Consider the following 26,396-nt stretch of genomic DNA (forward strand, 5'->3'; position numbering starts at 1 on the left):
GTATTTCTGTGATTAAACTTAAGTCCTCGTTCAGTTAGTATTCATTTCTCCACTAAAAGTTTATTTTTCTTTGATTACAGTACAACTACTGTTCCTTTTGAAAGCAGCACTTTCAAAAGTTTAATTGTTAAAAATCTCCATGGCTCTAGAAATGAAACAATTTAAAATATGTTATATTACTTGCTTTCTAATGAGGAAAAGGAAAATGAATGAACACCATTCAGAGAGGAAAGGAAGCAGTACTATCTAGTATAACAGAAGTAGGGGGTTTATTTCAATTTCTGATCTGCTTAAATGCCTAAGCTAGACAGAGATGGAATTTCTAGTTAATACGAATGATTGGTTTTTCGATCCTAATCCTCACTCACTCACAACAATTTGAAATTATTTTCAAATTTGTTGTAAAAAACACAGAGGGATGTTCTACATAATGGTATCGTTAAACCTCTGAGTAATACTGACTGCAGTGTAATTAAGCTGAAAATCCTTTTCAGAAGACTCATATGTAAATTCTCATTATTTTGAAAATTGTCTCTAAATTTTGGAGAACGAGACTTGAAAAAGGAGAAGCTAATCAACATGATCTGAAAGCTAGAGATGAGGAAATTAAAACTTTTAACTCAGCATGGAGACCGTGAGTACATCCTGATAGTTGCAGAAGCCATGCATCTGCTCTCTACCCCCAAAGAAGGAAGCAAAAACATGAGAAAAAAAAAAAGTGATTAACAGGCAGAGCTTAAAGGTATGCATTGTAATTCTTAAAGACAAAAAAAGGAGATAGTGAAAAAATGACATGTAATGAAGGTGGAGAGGCAGTTTTTGAAAAGCATAAATGAAAACCATTAAGTTCATTTCCACAACTTTTCTCTGCTGTCATATTTAAAGATATTGCATCTGTTAAATGAAAAAAGGAGATTAATAAAGTGAACAATATTGCAGAAACTCCTGTATGTTTTTTTTCCTTTGCCTTGATGAATGTTAAATGGTTATTGATTTTGAAATTACTCTTTTAAAGTCATAAAGATGAGGTACTGCCATTACATGAAATAGCAGAAGAGAACATTTTAAACAATCACGAAATATTAAAATGGATTATAAAAACAGGAGATAAATATGATTCTATGAATACACACCAGATATAAGATATCACTGTTAAAAATGAGGTGATAAACCAGATACCTATAATAATAAATCAGAAATTTTCCATAGTGCTAAAAAATTTGGGGATTTTAACTGAAGTTGAATAATTGACAGGAGCACTGTAAATTGCATGACTTGGGACTAGAACTAACCAATAACTGAAACTCAGCAATTTTCTAACTTTATTACTGTTGTTCATAAACTTTTCATGCTCTACTGATTTATTGAGACATAGGATGCAGACCAAGCTCAGCATAGTGTCTCCAGTGCTGTCCAGTAGCAGCTATGTGGTGTCACAACACCATAGCAAGAAACTTCTACAGCTTAAGTATGCAGTGTGTGAAGAAAGACCTCCATGTGTTTGCTTTGAGTTTGCTGCTTACTAGTTCAGTCTGATGACCCAAAATTATTTAGTTTAAAAAAAGGGAGAGAGTGAAGAATTGTTACCTTTTATCTCCTCCAGGCTATGCAGTCTTTTCTGTTGGATCTGCCACTCTTTGATATTCAAACCTAGAGCGTGAAGAAGCACAAGTCTCCCTGCCTCACATTGCCCAGTACAATATTTGCAGTAAGCATGGGATATGTATCAGGCACCAACAGTTCTTTGAGATTTCAATAATCCATGCACAGCTGTACTTCTTGCATTTTTCTCAGGTAAAGGGCTTACAGGGAAACATAGGTTATTTAGATGCTAGAACTGGCAGTTTCAATACACCTCTTTTCTGATGTAAGCTGTTTGGCTGTGACAGTCTTCTGAGAGGATATCAGAATTCCTGTTGGTCAGAAGGCATTTTACACTCCTTTTCTAAAATCCTCAAGATTTGCATTTTCTCAGGAGTGTTATCCTTTTGTGCACAGAAATGTCTCTTTAAACAATTTTCCTTTGGCTGTCATTTACAAAGTCTGTCTACGAGTAAGGTTTGGCATCCTCTTCTTTACAACATGTCACATTCAAAACTACTTTTGTGTTGTGACTGCCTGTTAATGTATTGATAGGAAACATTACAGCAATATAGATTGTTGACATTGTAAATAACTCCAATAACTCTGAGTTATGTCAGCCCTCTACACCACTGCCCCCCCCACCCCCCCAGCATTTTCTGGTATTTAATGAAGATTTACACTAATACCAGGTCTCTCTCCAATTTCAAAGGAACACATTCCTATTCAGCCAGATTTTGTTACATGAAATCCAACCATATAATTACAGAAGCTCAGTAGTAAGTGATTTGCTTCTCCTTGGACTCAGTGTTGCCTTTCTACAACTTTAGTGAGATGCAGTGGATGTTTGCATCTTCAAAATGTGAAGTCAAATGAGGTGAGCCCCACAGATTCTCAGCATTCTTTGCAATAAACTGTGAAGTTAGGATATCGCTTTAACTTAACCACACGTTCTCTGAGTAGCATACATTTGCAATGTGGCCTTAAGATGTCTTCCCACCAAAGCATTTGGTTTTGGGTGGTAGTGAGATGTTGTTAGAAGCTTTGCATTATTTTCCTAACTCTTTAGATTAAAAATCAGTAAAACTGTTCCCCTATGTGACAGTATTTCTCTTTAGAAAACTATGTGATGAAAGACAGTGGACAAGTGTGAAGTATTTGTTTGCTTCATGCATTAGACACACACACAAGCAGACCAAAAAAATAAAAAGCTTTTGGATTGCTTTAGCAAGTACTAGAGCAACAATTACAAGTCGCATGGGATTGGCCACGAACCCACAATGTTCACAGCAGTCCTGGAGCACTGTTCTTGGATTGCAGGAGGGGATGAAGGCAATCTCTGCAAAAATTATGAGTCCCTCCCTTTTGACAGTTAATCCCTTATTTAACCTTGTGTTTCAAGACAGACCGGTATCATGCCTTCTGTAGCCCTTTATGTACCCTCTCTGGCTTCAGATATCCCAAGAAAAAACAATCATACCTTCTCAAAGGCAACAGTGCCTCTCTTTCTCTGCAGGAGCAAATGAATTCTTGCCCCACCCACACAACCCCAAGAGAGCAGCCCGCTCCCCCCACCCCCTGCCTCTGCTACAGTAGCAGCAACGTTTGTCTTCAATTACATATTCAAGGATGGTATTGTCATAGTTGCAGGTGATTATGCACATTATCACTGGTTGCTTCCTATTAATGCTTTTACCTCTCTGGGTTGAAGCTTCACAGTGCATTCTCTTATAGATGGAGCTTTGGGCTACAACAATCTATTTCAGTCCTGTTTATTTGGTTGTTCTGTAGTTTTGTAAACTTCATTCCTGTTGAGATTCTTAGAAGGGACAAATCAAGAAATCATACAGCCTTATTAAAACATAGCCCTGTCTAGAATAACAATAAAACCAAAACATTTAAAGTCTTACTATCTTACTATTACCTGTTCACAGAATGTTAATTGCAAATCTTTAGCTATTTACTTGAGAGCAGCTTATCTCTTGTCTTTCCTGATTATTTGTCATGCATCTGGATATGAAGTCCACATATTCATGCAATAAATATCCTAGCATTCAGGTTACCTATAGTATTCATAAGCTGCTACAAAGAAGCCAGCAATCTACTCTGATTTATTATAAAAAGATCTAAAGAATTAATTCACAATCTTAGTTTATGTGTGCTGTTACATCAGAGGTTATTTTCAGCAGAAGTTTCAACCTAGAATTGAAAACATAAGCTTATGGTTGTAGTTGTAGTCACAGGACAGGTGTTCGGTGCAGATAAGAGGTTGTATCACACTGCAGTGATGCTGTAGAGCCCTGGCTATATACAGACCAGATATATATACAGACCCAGAAAAAAAAATAAAAGGTGTTTCCCAAAATTTCTCATTCATGTAATATGATGAAAACCCTTAGACCACAACTGAAAACTGGGAAAACTGACTTTTTCACTGAAGCTGATAATTACTATATAAGGTCAGATATTGATTCTCCATCAAAAATGTATGTCTATTAGGAACAAAATTGTCCATCTATAAGCACAGTATCCTCTACTTCAGAGTTTATTTTTAGGAAATACATTTGAGATGTGTGACTTCTGCACAACTCATGAGCCCAAGGTGACTGAATTTAGATGCATTTCTGTTAATACTTTTAGCTATTTTTAATATGCATAGATTGTATCCTAAACAATGCTTGCTTAATGCACTTTGTTTTGCATACTTTCTTTTGTATACTTAGTAACCATAGAAAAGTCACATACACACCTTGAGCTTTAAGATAACCATTGAAATAACTCTCTTTAATTGAGAACAGTTTTCTCTATGTGATCAGCCATGGAATGAATGCACATATATATGCGTAGATATATATATATGCATAGACCCGTTTTTTTTTGTCCAGAGTTGGAAACCAAGTACAGATTGTAATAGTTTCCTTCTTCAATAGGAGTGGAAAATATTGTGTAATATTTTCCAAACTGAAGCTGGACCTACTCAGAATGCTTAGTTTTTAAAATTTCCAGTAAATGAGAAGAAAAAGCATGTTTATTGTTTGATTAGAAGGCCACAGATTTCTTAATTTTTATATCTGGTTTTATATTCTTTTATATTCTTTTGGTAAACTATCTTTTCTATGTCAAATGTGTGTGTGTATATAGTAGCTGTATGGTTCAGCAATAGTAATTCTAAGTTGCTTTTTATCAAGGATGTTATCTTGACTCATACACATGTAGTTATAAAAAGTATGTATATTGCTTGTATCTTCTTCTGTCTTTACCTTAAATTAATTTTTCTCTCCTGTCACATCGTTCTTTATTCAGATCTCTGTATAGTACATGGCTTGTTTGCAAACACTTACACAGAGGAAGTACAATACAGCAAATGTCTAAGCACTTCATCTGTCCTTGAACTGAACAGGACTGCTTTTCTCTTTTACTTATATTCACAGAAGTAGTACAGGTTTGAATCCTTACATTGCAAGATCAGAGACAAGGGTTTGTGCATATAACCTTAGCCATATCTAGGAACAAAGCCCAAAATAAATAAATAATCAAAAAATAGTAATAGCTTAAATTTTGTTCTGTGCTGCCTGTATACAAAATATCGGCTCAAGTCTCCATTAAAATATTGAATTTTGGAACTAGAGCATACTGAAATAAATCCTCTGTAGGTCAGGTCTTTTAAAGATATAAAATCAGGCTATTGACGCATAAGGCATTTACAGCCCTTAGCTTCTTATTGTGTAGTAATGAAAATCAAAATGATGACATTAACATCTCTTTAAAACCAGCTAACCGATGCTGCAGCATTATGAATCATCTCTTTAACACCGATGCTGCATTTTAAAAATACGATTCTGTGGTGACAAAAGGTGTGAGGGTGACAGGCCTGCAGGTCTTATTCAACTTACCGTTTCCTCATAGGGAAAGCAGTAGAAATTGAGGATTAATTTTATGGGCTAAAAAGTTGAAGCCTGTATTTTTTCAAAATTCTTGAGCTTCTACTGAAACTGCACATGAAGCTAGCAGTTTGAGATGCTCACTCCATTTACTGTAACTGCATTGAATACTGTAGTTTATTGTATAAAACACTGAATATCTAAGAGTGACAGCAGTTAGTCATCAGATACCTGATCTAGGCTGTAACTGGAAACTTACATGAGAAGTTCTCTCTCTACCATTACTCTGAACCTTCCAGTTTCTCCACCTTATGTGAGTGTTCATTGATACAATAGGAACGACTATACATTTCTGCTAGCAGAACCAGCACAAACCAAAATGGCAGCATAAAACATTGCTCTTGCAAGTCCCATATTTTTCTTCAATTTATTCCCTACTTGCATGACGCAAAGTGCCATGTTATCATTTCACGACTAAAGAGTAAGACCAGTTTAGATTCAGAACATGCTCTGACTCCTCTGTGCTGTGCATAGCTATGCTAGCATGGCCTGCATTAGGACCCAAGCCTAACAGAGCTCCTTAACTTTTCCTGTGCACTTACTGCATAACCAGGGTGCTGTTGCCACCAATGATGACCCTCTGAATCCTCATGATAGACTGACTGCATCAGGACCACCCGCATACTGTGGGGTGAAGCTGACCAGGATGGTTTGATAAGGGCCTGTATCCTTCCCCTCACATTAAAAGTATTACATACTTGGAGATTTCCTTTTCAGGACACAGTGCTTCAGTTCAAAACCATCTTTCTCCTAAACAGTACCCACCATTGCAGCCATAGGGGAACCCAGTCTCTACTCGATCAAAGGTGATTCTGGTGGATGAGGATAGTTGCCCAGTGGGAGGATTACATCATATACAGGTCTTGATTGATTGCTCTGAGTTCAGAAATGGAGAGGACAACTGGAGGCACTGATGAAGTTTCTTATGCCTGCTCTGCAGCACCAACACACCACTTGCAGAATATCTCTTCCCATGATCACTGTGGTTGCCATTTAACTATAAAACGAGTTATTTCCTGACTTCTACGGATGACTGGGCAATCAGGTCAGGGTAGTAACACTCTCATTTGCTTGCCTGAGTTGCCACATCCTTCAGGTTTTCTATCCCCCGTGTTACTGCAAGACAGAGTTCCTGAAAGGTTCACTTGACATTGAATTTCATATTGTCTCTGTATAGTTAGGGGAAAAAAAGCTATGGATGAGGTACAGGTCTTCGTTTGGGTCCCACCACGAGGGGTTTTGATTGTGTTATTCAGGATTATAATTCACTAATCCTGCAAGTTCTTGTTCACAAATTGAAGGATGATGAATACTGATGATTTCTGGGCTTTCTGATGCAGTATACCAAATAAGTATGTATTGTGTTTGCCAGGCAGGCTCTGAGCTCTTGCAGTTAGAATGTAAATGTCTCTGCTTGGTGAAGAGCTGTGAATACAGTGACTTCAGAGCTGCTTGTAGACATCCGTGAAATGACATAGTCCTGGGGGTAACAAGAATAACCTGTACAGCAGGAGCATAGCACTGTTCTTTGGGAGCACGGTACTATTTTTAGGGTGTGTAGGGATCAGAACATCACTCATCTACTTACATCTGGATGGAATTCCTTGGGAGGAACAGGCACCCCGTCAGTGCTGTGATCATGCATGACACGGCTGGGTGTAACCTGGGTGGTGACATACTTGGCTATCAAGATAAGCACCTATGACTGCTGCTTTGCAAACAAAGCAGTACAAGTCACTGTACTTTGTCCTATGGACTTCCACTTTTCTTCCACATGAGAAAGGTTGGGAAGAAAAATTTTCCTCGCTACAAGAATTTTTATCCAGCCAATGCTCATCGCCTTGGTTCCAACATGCAGCATTCCACTGGTTAGGAGAAAAGCAGTGGGAACAGTCTGGCACTGATGGCCAGCAAGCAAGGCCCTCCTGCATCCTCAAGCTTCCTCAGTGCTTGAAGAGGCCCAGGTTAAAAAGTGGTGATTGGACTTAGCCCAGAGAACTGTAGAGCAATTTTAAGCCTTTTTGGTACCTCAGGGTAGGTTGTGAGACTATATTTACATGCCAGCCTGATGGTTATGTTTTGTTTGTTTGTTTGTTTGTTTTTTTCCTGAAATTGAATAAGCAGTTCGTGTCATCTTAAACTAAAGCAACCTCTGGTAGATCATTTTACGTCTCTTCCTCCTGCAGCTGGTTAAGTAGTCCTGTCAGCAAAGTCAAAGGTATGACAGCAGTATTTTTAATCTTGATAAAGTCCCTTGTCTTTTCTTACGTATTTTATCTTGCTAAAGGTGTGTATAAATGAGGTGGCTGTTCCAAAGCCTGTTGGTCATATGTTTATGTAAGATGATGGGGGAAGTATGCAGGAACTAGGATATAATCCAAGGGATTGGAAGGATATATGAGGCCACCAGGCCTCCCACCTTTGAGGAGGATATAAAAGGCTAAACAACCCAAATCTTGGATATATTGTATCTATACAAGGGCAGGGTTTGAACTATTGGCTAGTCTCTAAAGAACCAATCTCTGCCCAGATTTCTCCGCTTCAGAAACAATTTTGTTCCTGAGCAGAAGCTGGGTGTAAAATAATATAAACGTAGTGGTGGAAGTTCAGGGGATGGGTGCTGTACAAGACGTGTCACACTAACATGGAGTGCTGTCTGAAATGGCTGCTTTGCAGCTGGTCATTGCTTTCTGTTTCTTGTTCATATTATACTGGGAAAAACTAAACATTGCATGTCTTTTTTTTTTTTTTTTTTCCTCAAGTAAACAAGATTGCATCAAAGATGCATTGGTTCTCCTACCAGTTTTTTATCCTGACGCAATCTACAGGATCACAAGTATAAACAAAGTGCTTTAGGCAGCAGAGAGAACACTAATGGAAACTAACTTAAATATCTATTTATGACCCTTATCTAAAGGTTTCTAAATTTCAAAGCCAAATACCCCTTATTTCAAATGTAGAGTTCAACCTTAATTTGCTAGATGAACCACTATCTGAAAACATATAAAGCACTTCCTCTTTGGAGTGGTACACAAAGCACTTCTGTGCTTTCAAATGATTCAAAGCAGATGGGGACAAAAAGGATCATTAATGGATTCTTCAAATAAAGCATCACAAGTATAACTGTGAGACCTGTGTGGAAAATGAGGTGGAGTGAATTTTCAAAGAAGTTAGTACTTTTCACAGAAGTCATTTGGCAGAATTTCAAATCAGCTTGATAATTAAGCAGCAGGTCTTTTTAAGCCCTGTTTACATTAACAAACCTCTGTAACCATATTCATACTAGGGCAAAACATAGTACACAAAGGCTTCTCATAGGTTATAATTAGTTTAGATTACTTTCCATTATGTATCAGTAAAGGCAGCCCGTGGGCTGGCTCATGTTTCAAGTTACCCTGCTGTTCCTGTTAGCGCAGCGGTAGCTTTGGGTAAGTTACCTGCATGACAATATCTGGAAAAAAACCTGCCCAACAGTGTTAACTAGTGACTTCTGCACTTTTTTTGGCCAGTGAACCTGTGCATGCCACCAACCATTCTTAATATTAAACTTTAAATTCAAAATAAGATAAAAGTTACATAAAAATGCAAGATTATATTACAAGAAAAAAAAAAGACTTTGGGCTACATGCAAGCAAGTCTCTAGATTACACTTTAAAAAAAATCACTGCATTAAACCATATTCTTATGTGTACCAACACCACTGGAAAACCAGACCTATAACGTCAGAGACTGGTATTAACTGCTTTCCAGTCTTCAAGTTGACTTGTTTGTTGCTCTTAGCAGCAGCATATTTTACAGGCTGTTTATTTGCAGGTGATCCATTTTTTAAATTGCAGAAATACTATATATTTTTAATTTTATTTCGTGAATTTGCTTGACAGTTGTAACAGCAAAACAGTCACACTGACACTTCTGAAGGATATATTAATCCTTTTGTGCTATTATCGATTTTTTCATTTTTATCTGACGCAGTTTAGCACAGCAGTATGGACACACCCACTGCATCTAAAAGTGGAATCTTTCTGACACTTAAATGACATCTTCCTATTTTCCCAGGTAATGAATAATTATGAATATAATCTCATTTAAATATCTGCAAAATGTACAGCTATTTCATAGGCCCTGTCAGCACCCTCTCTTAAGGATTTTTTAACACTTATCCTACACCCTGTCTTACCCATATCATGATCCAGCATATTCCTATGAGATAGTTTCAGATAACAGTATCAGCTATCTTAAAACAAAATAAAAGGAGTTGAAAAAGCTAGGCCAGGGGATGGATCTTGACTACTGATTAACAGCTGTACCAGACCATTTAGATAGAGGGCTACTCTCATGCCTCATGAAGCCAGTCCATACACTTCATTAGGCATTCTGATGGGTCAAAGTGGAGAAGATGCTGTAAGACCTGAGTTATCCTGACACTTTTCCCCTGTCATCCCAAACAAGCCATGCTCATGATGGCTCCAACTATTTTCCAGGATGTCCTGGAGATGGTTGGGGAATCTAAACTTAAGGGTGCCCCCTAGCATAGGGAAACAACATACTGTGTAGAAATAAGCCATTCCTGAGGAAGTCAAATAGCAAAAGCTACTTTTTTGCTATAAGCGTCTGAGAGTTTTTATTGTCTATCCCGGCACCCGGCCTGGTGACCGCAGACGGGTCCCTATCTCTAAGGGGAAAACAGATCCTAGCCCAGGAGCTGGCAGGGCTCATTGAGAGGGCTTTAAACTAGGAAAGAAGGGGGATGGGGCTGAAATTAGGCTTGTTGGAGCTGTACCAGGGGGAACAATGGCAAAGCCGGGGAAGAAGGCAATGGCCTGACTGAAGTGCATCTACACTAATGCACACAGCATGGGTAACAAACAAGAGGAGCTGGAAGCCATCGTGCAGCAGGAAGGCTATGACTTGGTTGCCATCACGGAAACGTGGTGGGACCACTCTCATGACTGGAGTTCTCCAATGTCTGGCTATAGGCTCTTTAGAAGGGGCAGGCAGCACAGAAGGGGTGCTGGTGTGGCTCTCTATATTAGAGAGTGTTTTGATGTTGAGGAACTTGAGGCTGGGAATGATAAGGTTGAGGCTCTATGGGTTAGGATCAGAGGGAAGGCCAACAAGGCAAGCATCCTGGTGGGGGTCTGTTATAGACCACCGAACCAGGATGAGGAGACAGATGAGGAGTTCTACAGGCAGTTGGCAGAAGACGCGAAATCATCAGCGCTTGTTCTCGTGAGGGACTTCAACTTCCCAGACATATCCTGGAAGCACAACACAGCCCAGAGAAAGCAGTCTAAGAGGTTTCTGGAGAGCGTGGAAGATAGCTTCCTGACGCAGCTGGTTAGAGAGCCTACCAGGGGAGGTGCCCCGCTAGACCTTCTGTTCACAAACAGTGACGGACTGGTGGGAGATGTGGTGGTCGAGAGCTGTCTTGGGCAGAGTGACCACAAAATGGTTCAGTTCTCTATTCTTGGCGAAGTCAGGAAGGGGACCAGTAAAACCGCTGTCTTGGACTTCCGGAGGGCTGACTTTGAGCTGTTCAGGACACTGGTTGGCAGAGTCCCTTGGGAGGAGGTTCTGAAGGGCAAAGGAGTCCAGGAAGGCTGGGCACTCTTCAAGAAGAAAATCTTAATGGCTCAGGAGCGGTCTGTCCCCACGTGCCCAAAGATGAGCCGGCGTGGAACTAGACCGGCCTGGGTGAACAGAGAGTTGTGGCTCGAGCTTAGGAGAAAAAGGAGGATTTATAATCTTTGGAAAAGAGGGTGGGCTACTCAAGAGGACTATAAGGATGTTGCGAGGCTATGCAGGGACAAAATTAGAAAGGCCAAAGCTCATCTGGAGCTCAGTCTGGCTACTGCTGTTAAAGATAACAAAAAACGTTTTTACAAATACATCAACACAAAAAGGAGGACTAAGGAGAATCTCCATCCTTTACTGGATGCGGGGGGAAACTTAGTTACAAAAGATGAGGAAAAGGCTGAGGTACTCAATGCCTTCTTTGCCTCAGTCTTTAGCGGCAAGACCGGTTGTTCTCTGGATAGCCGGTACCCTGAGCTGGTGGAAGGGGATGGGGAACAGGATGTGGCCCTCACTATCCACGAGGAAATGGTTGGCGACCTGCTACAGCACTTGGATGTACGCAAGTCAATGGGGCCGGATGGGATCCACCCAAGGGTACTGAAAGAACTGGCAGAGGAGCTGGCCAAGCCGCTTTCCATCATTTATTGGCAGTCCTGGCTATCAGGAGAGGTCCCAGTCGACTGGCGGCTAGCAAATGTGACGCCCATCTACAAGAAGGGCCAGAGGGTAGACCCGGGGAACTATAGGCCTATTAGTTTGACATCAGTGCCAGGGAAGCTCATGGAGCAGATTATCTTGAGGGTCATCACGCGGCACTTGAAGGGCAACCAGGCGATCAGGCCCAGTCAACATGGGTTTACGAAAGGTAGGTCCTGTTTGACGAACCTGATCTCCTTCTATGACCAAGTGACACGCCTGGTGGATGAGGGGAAGGCTGTGGATGTGATCTACCTTGACTTCAGTAAGGCTTTTGACATCGTTTCCCACAACATTCTCCTCGAGAAACTGGCTGCTCGTGGCTTGGACTGGCGTACGCTTTGTTGGGTTCAAAACTGGCTGGATGGCCGGGCCCAAAGAGTTGTGGTGAATGGCGCCAAATCCAGTTGGAGGCCGGTCACTAGTGGAGTCCCCCAGGGCTCAGTACTGGGGCCAGTCCTCTTTAATATCTTTATCGATGACCTAGATGAGGGGATCGAGTGCACCCTCAGTAAGTTTGCAGATGACACCAGGTTAGGTGCGTGTGTCGATCTGCTCGAGGGTAGGAAGGCTCTGCAGGAGGATCTGGATAGGCTGGACCGATGGGCTGAGGTCAACTGTATTAAGTTCAACAAGGCCAAGTGCCGGGTCCTGCATCTGGGGCACAACAACCCCAAGCAGCGCTACAGGCTGGGAGATGAGTGGTTGGAAAGCTGCCTGGCCAAGAAGGACCTGGGAATACTGGTTGATAGGCAGCTGAATATGAGCCAGCAGTGTGCTCAGGCGGCCAAGAAGGCCAACAGCATCCTGGCTTGTATAAGAAGCAGTGTGGCCAGCAGGTCTAGGGAGGTGATTGTCCCCCTGTACTCAGCTCTGGTGAGGCCACACCTCAAGTACTGTGTTCAGTTTTGGGCCCCTTGCTACAAGAAGGACATGGAGGTGCTCGAGAGAGTCCAGAGAAGGGCAACGAAGCTGGTGAGGGGTCTGGAGAACAAGTCTTACAAGGAGCGGCTGAGGGAGCTGGGGTTGTTTAGAACAGGCAGAAGAGGAGGCTCAGAGGAGACCTCATCGCTCTCTATAGGTACCTTAAAGGAGGCTGTAGAGAGGTGGGGGTTGGTCTATTCTCCCACGTGCCTGGTGACAGGACAAGGGGGAATGGGCTAAAGTTGCGCCAGGGGAGGTTTGGGTTGGATATTAGGAAGAACTTCTTTACTGAAAGGGTTGTTAGGCATTGGAATGGACTGCCCAGGGAAGTGGTTGAGTTGCCATCCCTGGAGGTCTTTAAAAGGCATTTAGATGTAGTCCTTAGTGATATGGTTTAGTGGAGGTCTTGTTAGTGTTAGGACAGAGGTTGGACTAGATGATCTTGGAGGTCTCTTCCAACCTAGACGATTCTGTGATTCCGTGATCCAAATTCAGTGACTAGAAAAACAGCAACATAATCTATTACTGACATTGTATAGCAAATACAGTGATCTAAAGTTGTAACTCAGAATTTTATCCTATAGAACGTTCCCGATAGTATTATAAAATCTCCACAGGAACTTTAGCGATAACAAATGGTTATAAGGTGTGTTTTGTCTCTCATCTGAAAGAGATGAGTCATCCTACTTTTATACAAAGGTAATGTTTAAATTATTCACTTCCTAACAAGTTCATCAACAATATATCTTGCTTTGCAGCTAGGGGCAGTGTTCACAAATTGAAACTACAGTCCCAAATGTTTCCATAAGGTACTTAAGAGACAGCATTTTGGCACTACTGATATTTGCAGTCCTAGAGCTTGCTAGACACTTACTCTCATATAAACCTAAAACTTTTAAAGGCCTAAATGTTGCTAATAAATTTCCATAAGTGATTCCATTTCCTCTGCTGGGCATACACACTATGCATTGAGAATCAGGCTTGCCCAACATCATACTTGGGCATTTGTGACAAAGTACCTGGCTGAAGATAGCTTTTGTCCCAGACTAGATTCCTGAACTTCAGACTGTCTCTCAAATACAAGCTAGTACTTCTTAAGGCCATCAGATGATTTCAAAGATACTCAGAACCAAAGAAAAACAATTTGAAAGAATCACATGAATACATCTGGTCGAATGAATCGTTCCAGAGTGGTGCTAGAAATTCTCTTTGCAGTAAAAATAATGTTTCTTAAATTGTCACATACAGGCCTGGATTAGAGCTCAGCCACATTTCTCAATCCAAATTCTTGTTATCTTTAAAGCATGTGCTTGAAATTGTTCAAAATTTGTAATGAAGACTATTTTTGTGCCGCATATACACCTATATATAAAAGCAGAAAAGATGGGTTGAGTTGGAAAGTAGTAAGCTAGAGTTCAGAAAAAAAAGTGCAAGCTGATTTCTTTTGGGTGACAATGTTATGTAAACATTTTAGAATTAAGGATTAAAGGCTTCAAAGTCCAGATATAGAACTTACTCTAAATTTTAGTACACCCAACTTAACTACTCAGAATTCTGCAATCTTTGGAAACATTGTGGACAGACAACCTGTGATAAAAGTATAATTTCTGTCAAAACATATTACTGCTCTTACTTTGAGTTTAACAGAAAACTTTAACAGAAAACTTTGATTTTTAACAGAAAGGTTAACTTTTGCCAGAAGGTTGTAACATCTCATTGTACATTAATTGATTGGCGTCTTTTAAACAAGCAGCACAGTTTTTATCATGTTTATTACTTCTTGCAATTGACATCAAGAATGGCTTCTTCTGAATTAAAGAAAAACTTGGAGGTTGGTAATTCGATTGCTTGGAATATAGTTCAGTTTATTTACTTAGAATGAACATGTGAATACATAAACGTTATCTCTGGATTAGACCATGAAAATTGACCAAGGTTAAAATCACAAGGAGCCAAATTATTATTTTACCCTGAACTATATTTTACTTAGTCCTAGCAGTTGTATAATAAACCCTTTTTACTTCTAGATAGTTTAGGTTCAGTGAAAAACTTTCTGTTGACTTTGATTAGACTGTAGAAAAAAGATGTGTTCAATCTTCAAGAGATGTAAAAAGAGCCAGATACTGACTGTAATTAGGGTACTTATCTCTATTTCTACTCCAGATTGTATGAATAGTGACTTAAACTTCTATATGTCTGTTTTCCCAGTGGAAGAATAGCCACAGGAGTATTCATTTCTACATAATGAATACATGAAAAGTATAATATATATGAAATGTATCAAAATGACATTTTCTGAATATAGTTCTCCTTTTACTGCAAGGTTGTATTGCTAATTGTCTGAAAGCATTTTCAACAGACATGGGATATTACAGATTGTAGCTTGGTAGATTAATCCATTTATGTTTTTGTAATTTTAAAGTTATAGCAAATTTTTGGAAGGTGAGTACTCTAGGAAATGAATATTTAACAGGGAAGAAAGAAGTCTCTTTCTTATACTACAGGCCAGCAAAACATTGCATTTTATCCAGAATGTTAACATGCACGTCCCTGGTTGATTTATCAAAAGATTCAGTTTGTGTTTAATCAGAAAATGTCAATGAAGTAACCCTTTGACTTTGATTTGCCTTTTGGGTTATAATTAAGGATTTCCCAGTGATAATAACTTTGGTGGGGCATGAGGAAGAAATTTAAACTAAGTTCTCCAGCAATTTAAAAGGAGAAAAGGAGAAAAGGAGAAAAGGAGAAAAGGAGAAAAGGAGAAAAGGAGAAAAGGAGAAAAGGGAAAAAAAAGTATTTGTGTTTAAATTTATAATTATAACATCTTTCTGTTAAGGCTGAAAGGATGCTCTTGACAGGAGGCTTGAAATCTCTCCTTCCCCACGTACTAAGAAGAATAATTCGTTGCAACAGACTCAGTATCAGTAATACTTCTGGAATGGCAGAAGGTAAGGAAACCTAACAGCTCTAAGTGGAAAATGACTCCATTTTAGTTTCATAACCATGTTCTTACTTTTTTCTTTCTTTGTTTATAAAGGAGTTTAGGACTATCAAAAGAGCTGAAGTAAAGCAGAAGAAAATGTCAAGTTGTAAATTCTTAACTCACATCGGTGTTTTTGAAATCACATTGTAAGCACCTGACACCGGGTTCTTAAATCATAAAGCTATATCAGAGAAATCATCTTACCTGTGTAAATTACATAGACTTTGTTCTCAAAATGGCAGTGTATCCTTCAGCTCCCAGTTATGTCAGTGATAAATTATGATTGCAGAAAATATTTGAAAAATCTTTACCTAAATCTGGCTTTCCTTACACACACTATCATCACATTTATAGGATCACATACTGTGTTCTTCACAGAGACCTTGCTCTACTTAGTGCATAGGGTACATGTTGGGAAAGAATTAGAGAAGTACAGTCACAAAAGTAGTTTCCTGCTTCATTTGTTGCAGAAGTTGGAAATTACTTACTCAGGAAGATTGTGAATTATATGGAGAGGGAAAGAATAGGTTTATACTAAGATAACTAAATGCATTCTGGAGAATTGATCTCTGTCTTCACTCACAGCTCAACTTTTACAGAAGTAGAGAATCCTGTGTCATTGTTCTGATCAACTTTAAAATGTAACTTAATGTGATGAAAAATCATCATGTGATATCAAATCATAATGTGGCAAGTAGCTGATTAGCAAAACTGTGTGTACTAACATTAATATAAAAACTATTAATATAAAATAAATATTAAGGCTCATATTTTAGAATCATAGCGAGTCTTGAAATAATGGTTTTCTTTTCTATCAGTATGTAAGCTGAAAAATATTAATGGAAAACATGTTACAGTGTTAATAATTTGCAGTTTGCCCCAACTGTATTTTTATGTGTATGTGTTACTGCAGTGATTTTAAATGTCTTAGTTTTTACATTTGAAAAAAATATTGTTTCCTTCCAAAACAAGTTCAGACGTATTACTAAAATAACTATTTCTTATTGCCTTCATTGTCATTCAGCAAGTACATTAAAAACTCTTTCAAAACTGCTCTGACTTGGGATATGAGTGTGTTGAACTAATGCCTGTTCAACACTAATGTGTTGAACTAATTGATTTAGAAGCATAGAAGCATTTCCAGCTTCATTAACACTGCTCGAGAATATGTTCCTAATGTTGGATACATCATGCAAATATACACTTAAGCTTATATGGGAAGGTGAAAAAAAATAAAAATAAAAAACTTTTATCATCTGTAAAGAAAGTAGGGATAGTTATCAGGAGTAGCAATAAAGTTGTCTAAGAGTTACTAATGAAGCTTCCTGAGTTTACAGTATGCCTGGAAGTCACCTACAGATTCAGTCTGTCAGCTGTGACTTGTATTTTAAATTCAGTGTTGTCCAAGTTGAATGCACTGACTAAAAACATAAGGTTAAGAATCTGAATATCAGCAGCAAAGTAGAAAGTGCCTGTGGGTTTCACATGGGCAGCAGGGAATGAGGCTAAAGGGTAACTCAATGTAGTATTTTATTCAGTGGTAAATTTAGTATGTTTATTTAACAAAAATGAATTTCTGTATTTAGCAAGAAGCTATTTCTGTATTTAGTAACTTTTGTTAGTAATAAACTGCATTTTTGTGCTGACTGGTCCCAGAAGAGCAGTTTGTGGGCACATTCAGTATGCAAATGCATGCTTACCTCAGTTTAAGCCTTTGCTTTACATTTTTTCCATCAGGAATAGCTTTATCTTTTGGTTTCTTGGTTAGTTTTGGTCAAAAGTAAAATTTGGCTGATTTCTACAGCCTTTTAAAGAAGATCATTGATTTCAACTGAATGATTGCTTCTTGGATGACTACCACAGAGTCACAAGTTCAGACTACCACTGTCTTTAGGAAAGTGGGAGCTTCTACACAGCCTCTTTATGCCTGTCTGATATCTGGCACAGTATTTAATAAGATTTCAAGACAAATTGATACACACTGCACAAATATTAATGTCTTTAGAACCTGTTTCGTGGTAGCAGTCAATAAGGTTTTAAATTAAAGATGATTCTGAGTGAAGAAAGTGTAGCAGTCCTGTTCATTTTGCTCTTTTAAATTAGAAATAGTAGAAATGTCTGAGATTCAGTGTGGTAAGCAAGAGATTATTCCTGAGCTGCAATTTTATCTATTAAATTGCAGCTCAAGGTAAAATTCTATAGTCAACAAACTCTAAGGAATGGGCTACATGAGGACAAAATATCAGCATTTTTCTGTTATACTGGCCATGATTTATAACTTAGCGTTAAACATTAAAAATGGTTAAAGTGTGGTATGTAACAGTCCCCCTCCCCCCCCCCCCCCCTTTTTTTTTTTGGCTCTGTGCTGACATTTGCACAAGTAAAACGTTTTCCTGTAGAATACTAATTTCTCAGGTTATAGAATAAATTCTGTTTATATGTAAGTTCACAGAAGTGTTTAGGAAAGCAATTATTCATTCTTCATAATCTAGTACTCTCCATGTCGACCTACTGCTTTAGCTGTGAACTACTTGACATACAGAGAACATCTGGCTACAATTTTAAAAATAGTTTTAAAAATTCTGTAATTTAATTACAGAGTTTTGAAATAAAATTTCCCTTCAGGTAATTTTATAGACCGTTTACAGAAAGCTACACAGAAAAGTTTGTTTCTTAAACAAGGAGCTGAATTAATAAGCAGTCATTCCTACCTTCCACAATTTCAGGCTATAAACAAGCTAACGTTGTGATTTTGCACAAGTCCCTGGCTGATGACTTTGAGAAGTTCTGTCACGCAAACAATGGACCTCTGCCATTGCTGTACAGAAGCAGACCAGGTGACTGGAAATGTCCTTCTCTGAGTAGTGATTCTGATATCAGGTAACTACGGGCTGACTGCTTCTCAAAATTCTGCAGTGGGTGCTGATGGTGATTAGGAGAAATCAATGTTTCAGGGAATAACCTGCTTTCACTGTTGTACATTTTGAACAAGTTTATTTTCTTGGAGTTATACCTTTGAATGAAAACTATGCATGAGTATAACTGAGTAGAATCAGCCTGATCATCTTGTTCTTGATAAACTTATCATCATAATTATCAATATTACAGTATTTCTCTAATGTAAAAGTGAAATTTTGTGTAATTTCTAGAAGTTCTGCAGTCTGAGCAGAATTAATTTACTTATGTTTAGTAGTAGCACAGGCATGGTAACCACATTATATTTTTAAGGGTCCCTGAAATTTAAAAGATGTACTTCCCTAGCAAATACTAAAAAGAAAACTTAAAACAGCTCCCTAATTTTGGGATCCTTAAGGCAAGATACGTGTAATGGACATTTACCTGTAAAACCTGAAAAATACAATGAAAAATACAAAGATACTCTAATATGTTCTGTTTGCTGTGTAGAATGCTGTTCATGTGTAGAATAAAGTGTTTGGTTTTGTCTGTGTTTTTTCATTGTTACTCAGAATGAAACAAAATGGACAAAGTAGGCTGGATCTTGTGGTTTGATAGTAGGTTAAAGTCAATTTAGATCATTCTTGTCACGTGCCTTGTTTTAAAAAAACATGATAAAGCTGTGATAAGTTCTTATTTCACTAGAACTGACTGCCCACAGTACAGAGTGTACGAGCATGGAGCCTTCACTGGATCTGTAAAAAGTCTAAAGGAATATTCTGAACAACTTAAGGACATGGTGACTTTCTATTTAGGCTGCAGCTTTTCTTTTGAAAAAGCATTCCAAAATGCTGGCATTCCTATAAGAAATGTTGAACAAGAATGTAATGTAAGCATGTATAAGGTAAGTAGATATACATATAGTCTTTGCTGTAACTTTCCATATTTGTCCATATTCACCTTATGTCCATATACCTATTGTGCAAAATCAGAACTTTTTTTTCCCCACCTGCAGAGTAGTTTTAGGCAGGCAGTAGTGCTCAGTGCATGAAAATATAGGGTAAAATATGTCCAGTATCTGTACTTTTCTCAATTTCCTGCAAGGCTAAATTGTTGGGTTTTTTTGTTCATTTACAGTGACAGTTTTTCTGTGTGCCAAGGCAGCCATTTCATTTGGATTTGGTGCTTGTTTCCTTCTCTGTTTCAGCTGACAAAGCATGTGCTATTCTGATCATCACCTTTATACAAGTCCCACTCTCCACACCAGTTCTAGCTTGCACTAAGAATATTTTTTTTAATAATCCTTAACAGTAGAATCATAGAATCATTAAGGTTGGAAAAGACCTCCAAGATCATCTGGTCCAACCATCACCCTACCACCAATGTCACCCACTAAACCATGTCCCTAAGCACCACATCCAACCTTTCCTTGAACACCCCCAGGAACGGTGACACCACAACTTCCCTGGGCAACCCATCCCAATGCCTAACTAGCATTAGCAGTTTGTTCTGGATATATGACAGTCACAGTTTGGATTTCTCCTCTGTCTGTCGATCCTTTAAACTCCACATTTGCTAGAAACCTAGGCCTCTAGGACAGGTGTTCCTAAAAAGCTGAGGTTTCTACCGTAGCACCGAAAATTATAACTGTGATCAGAAGGTGTATAGTACAGATTTTAATGTTGGCAGAAGTCCTAGTGTATACCTGACTCTGGTAGGAAGACCCTTTAATATTAAGAACATTTAAATACATCTGCATGCCTTTTTCACATAATTAGTATGCTGGTCTAGTAAACAAAGGTTACTATTCTATTTAATGCTATCATTTAACAATTTTTTGCTCTACTGCTGGTAAAACTGAAGGAGCAAATGTGTTTTATGTGAGATCTATGAAGCTTAAAGAAAAAAGTTACAATTATATATCTGATTGTAACATTTTAGAATTAGGAGAATTTCATCGTATCAGACATGTACAGTGCATTTCTTCGGTGACAGGTATAATTATAACAAAAAAGTATAAACATTTCCTATGCAGCTCTTGCTGTCTACATCTCATTTATGTTCAAATGCAGTTTACATATCAGAATTTTTGTTCTAAAAAGCCAGACTGCTTTATTTCTGAATAGAAAAAGGATTTCAGCATCCCAGTCAGAAAAGTTGATGAATTCCATAGATCCTTTCTAGAGGCACAAAAGATGTTGTGTGTGTACAACTGGCATGCTGCTTCTGTAGAAGAGGGTACTGGCAGCAGCAGCAGTTCCTGACTCCTGCACATTACAGAGCATCATGGTTTCTCCGAATTCCATTAGAGATAATAGATTCAGACCAAACTGATTTGTCACCACGATACTTTTTGTTAGCTTTTCACTTTCCACGAAGGGAGCAGGGGGTTGTTTTCTGACAATATTCAGAATACACTGAGCTCACCATGCTGTATGCTGCATGTACTGAGGCAAAAATTTAAAAAAAAAAAAATGCTAAGAAAAATGTGTGTTTTTTTGGGAAAAAGATTTAAAATGAATGTTAGTATTGTGGCTTATTTCTTCTAATACTTTTGATTCTTTTAAACTGACAGACAGCTGTGCCATGCTACAGTATTTCTACTTTTTGCTGCAACTTAGTAGTCACAATGAGACCTATTCCTGAAGGCAAATTAGAAGCAGCTGTACTAGCAACATCTGAACTAAAAGAAGCTCATGGAGCACCAATTCACATAGGTGACCCTGGTCAGTGTTTTCCATGTTTCACTCTACATATGCTTTATTGTCAATAAAAATGGCTGAAGGGGGAACCATGAGAAGTGGTAGGACTAAAATACCTGCACTAGCATTTTTATCTTTTAATCCTTTCTAATGGTCACAAACCTGAATTGGAATTGGGGTGGGTTTCAAATGAGCAGAAAACAGAATTCTTGGATAATGGCAGTTATATGGCAAAAACAGTTTTGGTAAAAAGTGTAATCACATTTTCCTAAAATGTATGCAGTTTCATTTATGTGTGAATACTTTCTTGTTGTCAGAGATCCCAGCGACAGGGTAGCAGTGACTGACAGCATGGGGAGAAGTATGTGTGGAGGCATTTTGTGTCTTCATGGATGACTGTGAAAGTAAATACCATATTATATTTAAAAATACTGAAATAGGATACATTGAGCACAACACTTAAGACAGAGAGTAAATAGAAATATGAAAATTTTTGTGTTTTTTTTTTTTTAAACAGCTCAAACAAGTCTAGGCCTATTCTTTGCAAGGAAAGATTGAGAACAAAAAAGATAAACAGGAGGCTGTTTGGGGAAAAAAAAAGGAAGGAAGGAAAAAAGGAAGGAAGGAAGGAAAAAGGAAGACATAGACCACCTATGGGATGGAGATAAATCACTATAAAAAAAATCCCATCTGCTGTCAGAAATTTGTCAATCAGTTATCTCAAGGGCTGTGTACACAGCCTGATCACATTGCGGAACATGGAAAGAGATGTCATTGGTAACAGTACACCCCGGTAATATATTTGGTCTGAGTGGTTAAATCTGAGGAACGAGTAATAAATCATTACTTTGGGTAGAGATTGGGAAAGTGGAGGAATCCATTATGTGTTTATTTTTAACAGAAAAGAGTAAATGAATATATATACAGAATGTATAAACTAATTCCAGAAAAGACAGCAGTAAACTTAAGCATCTGAGGAATTTAAAAGCAAGGGGAAGAGAGCAAGTGCTTAGAATGACCCAGAAAAGAAGTAGGTGTTTACTTTGTTAAAGCAAGAGACAATTTAATGAAAGCTGGCTAAGAGTGAGATGTAATTATCTAACCAAGAGAGGTAAAAGATTCCTCATTTCTTTAGCTAAAGAAGATAGGAAGCTAAAGTAGCAGAAAACGTGTTCTAGAAACAACCCATTTTGCATTGCAGTTATTTATTCTTGTTTGCCAGTGTTGTGAATATAATTATTTTGTTGATAGATAAGATTTATATCATCTTGGGAACTCGGCATACATATCTAGTTTGTACTTCACTGCAGAAATAAAGCAAATACATTTTTACTGATGTCACACAGATAAAGGGAAAACAAGACAGCTCAGGATCTGGGAACATGCACTGAAAGCAAACTAAATATGCCACTTCAGTAGTGGGACTTGCCACTGCTGTAATTCTAGCTGTGTCGCGTGATGATGTTTGGTGTCCCCTCCCATCTTTTGTAATATTGCTGCCTGACTGAAATCTATGACGGGTTTATTGTTGGTCAATGACAGGTCTGTTGGGAATACAAGATCTTTCCAAACCAGACTATGGAGATCCAGTTCACCTTCACCCTGGTGATATTCCGGTGTTTTGGGCCTGTGGTGTAACAGGAGTAGAAGCAGTCATCAACTGCAGTATGTACAGTATTTGGAAACTCTTAAAATCATCCAATCTCTTTTTCTTTCTCTCTTTATTTTTTTAATAAGTGGACTGAATGAGTTGGCTGATAGGTTAGATTTGCATTGCAGTGCCCTAGGGTCAGCTAAAAAAGCCCCAGCCGAGCAATTAAAAAAAAAGCAACAAACCTTTAACAGGACTATTTTCCATTGTGAAATACAGTTCTACCTTAAAGGTAATTCTTACTGAAATTTTCACTTTTGTTTGAGTATTCTAATATCAGAAACTTAAAGCTCTGACAGCATCAAAACATCATTTTTGAGCATCATTAAAAACTAGGAACTTAAAAGCTTTCTTTTTTAAAAACTTTCTTTTGAAATATTATTTTGTACCACAGTGCAGTAAAACAATAGTAAAGTGGAAAGCCAAAACAAGCAGCCAGAAATCTTTCCATCTTCTCAAGACCTAGCAAATTGATTGACCTGGAAAAGAGTTTGTAATTGTCTTGTGAAGAATTTTTAACTTTTAGTTTTTGTTCCAAAATGAAGTAAATGTGACACACTTTATATAATGGAATCCTTGTCCTCTGTAAACAGTTGTGATCCTGCACTTTATCCACTCACTTATAACAGGCATGCGTTCAAAGGGCAAGAAAATGCAACTAAACCATACTGATAGTATTATATATTGCTCTAAATCACTAGTGTGGAAGGAAACCTCAAAATTTTAGTTAGAAAAAAAAGCTTAATAGTGATAGACAGTACAACTGGGAGAGCCCTGGGAAGTCATCTGTTTCATCCTGCTTTCCTTGCAGGATCTGCAAAACCCTTGTGGTACCCTACAGTTGGTTATCTGACTGGTCTCAGCAAGTGCTGAGATACGTTCAGCACTAGGAACAGAGACTTTTTTTTTTGTTCTTACATACAACCCTTTTTCTCCACTCCAAAATCCAAGGTGAAAAGCCTACTCTCTCCTGTGCTCCCCAACAGTTTTCACTGTGACGCAGGATGCATGAAAGGAGAAAGGAGGAAAAAGTTACCAGCCTCTCTACAATCTGTTGCCTAAAGCAGCTATCTATCACACCTTGGCCTGGAACTGATTTTTACTTTTGTTTTTTTCATTTCTTGTACTAAAAACAGTTGTCATTAATGGATTCCAAAACTCTTTATACAGTTTGTATCTTGCTGTGCTCCCCTCTCAGCTAGGTAGTTAAAATCCTGCCATAGCGCCAGGACCTGTACTTCAGATCAATCTGCTAGCTTCTCAAAATTATTGTCTGTACACATGGTTTGGTGAGGCATATTAAACCTCCCCATTTTCTTAATCTGATAAAGGACAACTACTTGTTAGCAGGCAGTTGTCACAGCTTTTCCATATCACTATTAAATTTGTATTCAAAGGTACAGAGAGACACTGTAGCTTCCTGCAGCAGTTTAGAATCTAGACAGTTTATTTTTACAGAAACAGTGTCACCAAAACACTGTGCAAACTTAAGTGTTAACTTGTTCTTAGCCCTATGCACTAGCTTTTTCATGCATATCAAACCCAGTTTTCAGACTTGCCAATTCCTGACTGACTTCCTTGAAGGGTACCACCGTTCAGTTCCTAAATTGCCTGAAGCTTATACCAAAGAGGATAGTGTAAAAAAACCTGCTTTCAACTACCCACATGAGCTTTTTAGAAGTGTAAACATTTTCAGATGTATATGCATACATTTATTTCCTCAAAGTGTATTTATCGCTGCAGTGTATCTTAAAATATCACCTGTTTTATAAGTGTCGTCAGGAAGGATTCTGTGTTGTTAAATAGCTTCTCAAGATTTTATCATTCTGGTATTTCAATGTATCACAATAACAAAGTGTTTAATTGAAGCTTTTTCACCCATTTTAGGATCTCCATTAGCTTTTACTCATTCTCCTGGCTGCATGTTCATCACTGACCTAAAGAATGACAGTGTTACAGTCGGGTCCTCAAGAGAAGTCCCACAAGTCTACTTCATTTCACAAGATCCTTTGCATTATAGTATGGTATCAGCAGAAGCAGCGCAAAAGATAAAGAATCTGGAGAACCTAATTGGAATAGACCCAGGTAAAAACAAACAAACAAAAAACCTCTTACTTTAGTGGATTTGCTATGATATCTATTGTGCTTGTGTAGATGCCCACAAAATTCAGGAATGCAGTAAAAATCTAAAGGCAATTTTAAGATTTTAAAAAATTATTTGTGCATTACTGTGATTTAATATAACTAGTTTTGTTTTGTTTTTATTACTATATGTAATATCAGAGACAGACCAAAATCATTCAACCTTACGGGTAATGGAACGTATTTGAAAGAATGCAGTAATCACATTTAAAGTACACAGAAGCCTCACTGTTTACAGCAGACTGGAGCGTCCACAGGGAATAAGAACTGTTGCTGAATAAATCTGAAATCGATATGTGCAGGGCACCTCAGCATGCAGTAAGAGCTATGTAGGTATTCACTGTTGAGTAAATAGTATGTTTCTTTACATATATTCATGACTACTGTTCTCTTACTGGGTAGTTGCATGTGTTTTTCAAACATCCCTCTCTGATGGGTGGAATTACATCAAGCTCTGCTGACATATTTGTTGCTGAGGTGTTGTGTGATGGACCAAAGTGACCTGATCACAACAGAAGGCTGAGAGGTAGGGTTGTGTATGTGCGCAAGAGAGAAGAGAGGGAAATAAAGGGATACAGGATCAAAAGGCAGACAGAATAACACAACTATTTCCAAAATGCACACTGAATTTGTCCCCTCTGTCTGCTGTAAGTTTTGATCTCAGTTTCCTATAAATTTTTTGAAATCCTTTACAGGCAGTAGTGGAAAACAGCTAATGCCCGGCTCTTCCAAACTCAGGGTTTGGCCTGTGTGCATATTTTTGGGTCTGTTTATTTTTTACTCACAAGGCCTTTCCTTTTATCCACTCTCTGGAGTTCAGCATGGCACAATGCCATGCTCTGCAGAAATACCGGACCTAACTTCAGAGTTAGCTCATTTTACTGCTAAAAGAGAGTAGCTACATTACTGTAGTACTTCATCTCAGTTGATACACTCACTCCACTTTTCAAAGACTAATATACCCTGCTTCTGTTACTTGAGTTTTGTTGAGAACTTTTTTCTTTGTCCACTATCTATAAATTATATATTGCCTGTATGTTGTGTAGGAGGAATGGTGAGAAAATGACAAAGAGGAAACTTGGTACACCACCAGTAAAGGAGGAAAAAAAGGTGAGAAGGATTAAGATATGAGGAGACTAGAAAACAATAGTGAGGACTTCCCTCTCACTTTCAGCCCATGAATATCAGCACATCATGCTGGTATCCATGGTTTTCAGGAATGCGAGCAAATCTAAAGGACTGCACCACACACTTGTGTTTCTGAGTGTCAGGAAAAGGAGAGGGAATAGGAAATATTGCAATAA

The 26,396-nt window shown here is 38.3% G+C and overlaps 1 protein-coding gene across 3 annotated transcripts in view; it reads left to right on the forward strand.

The window, feature by feature from the left end:
* DGLUCY (D-glutamate cyclase) overlaps nt 1-26,396 on the forward strand; it is a 45,398-nt gene that overhangs the window by 4,128 nt on the left and 14,874 nt on the right. For 2 of the 3 annotated variants that reach the window (XM_050711312.1, XM_035540054.2), the window contains 6 exons: nt 15,556-15,667; nt 18,429-18,582; nt 19,303-19,501; nt 21,173-21,323; nt 22,842-22,964; nt 24,838-25,035. In XM_050711312.1, the coding sequence (XP_050567269.1) occupies nt 15,565-15,667; nt 18,429-18,582; nt 19,303-19,501; nt 21,173-21,323; nt 22,842-22,964; nt 24,838-25,035 (928 nt within the window). In that variant the 5' untranslated portion in view covers nt 15,556-15,564. Of the gene's footprint in view, nt 1-8,409; nt 9,579-15,555; nt 15,668-18,428; nt 18,583-19,302; nt 19,502-21,172; nt 21,324-22,841; nt 22,965-24,837; nt 25,036-26,396 lie in introns of those variants that run through there. The other variant, XM_035540053.2, reaches the window with a different exon arrangement.

This window comes from Cygnus atratus, chromosome 5, assembly GCF_013377495.2.
Source record: "Cygnus atratus isolate AKBS03 ecotype Queensland, Australia chromosome 5, CAtr_DNAZoo_HiC_assembly, whole genome shotgun sequence".
NCBI lineage: Eukaryota > Metazoa > Chordata > Aves > Anseriformes > Anatidae > Cygnus > Cygnus atratus.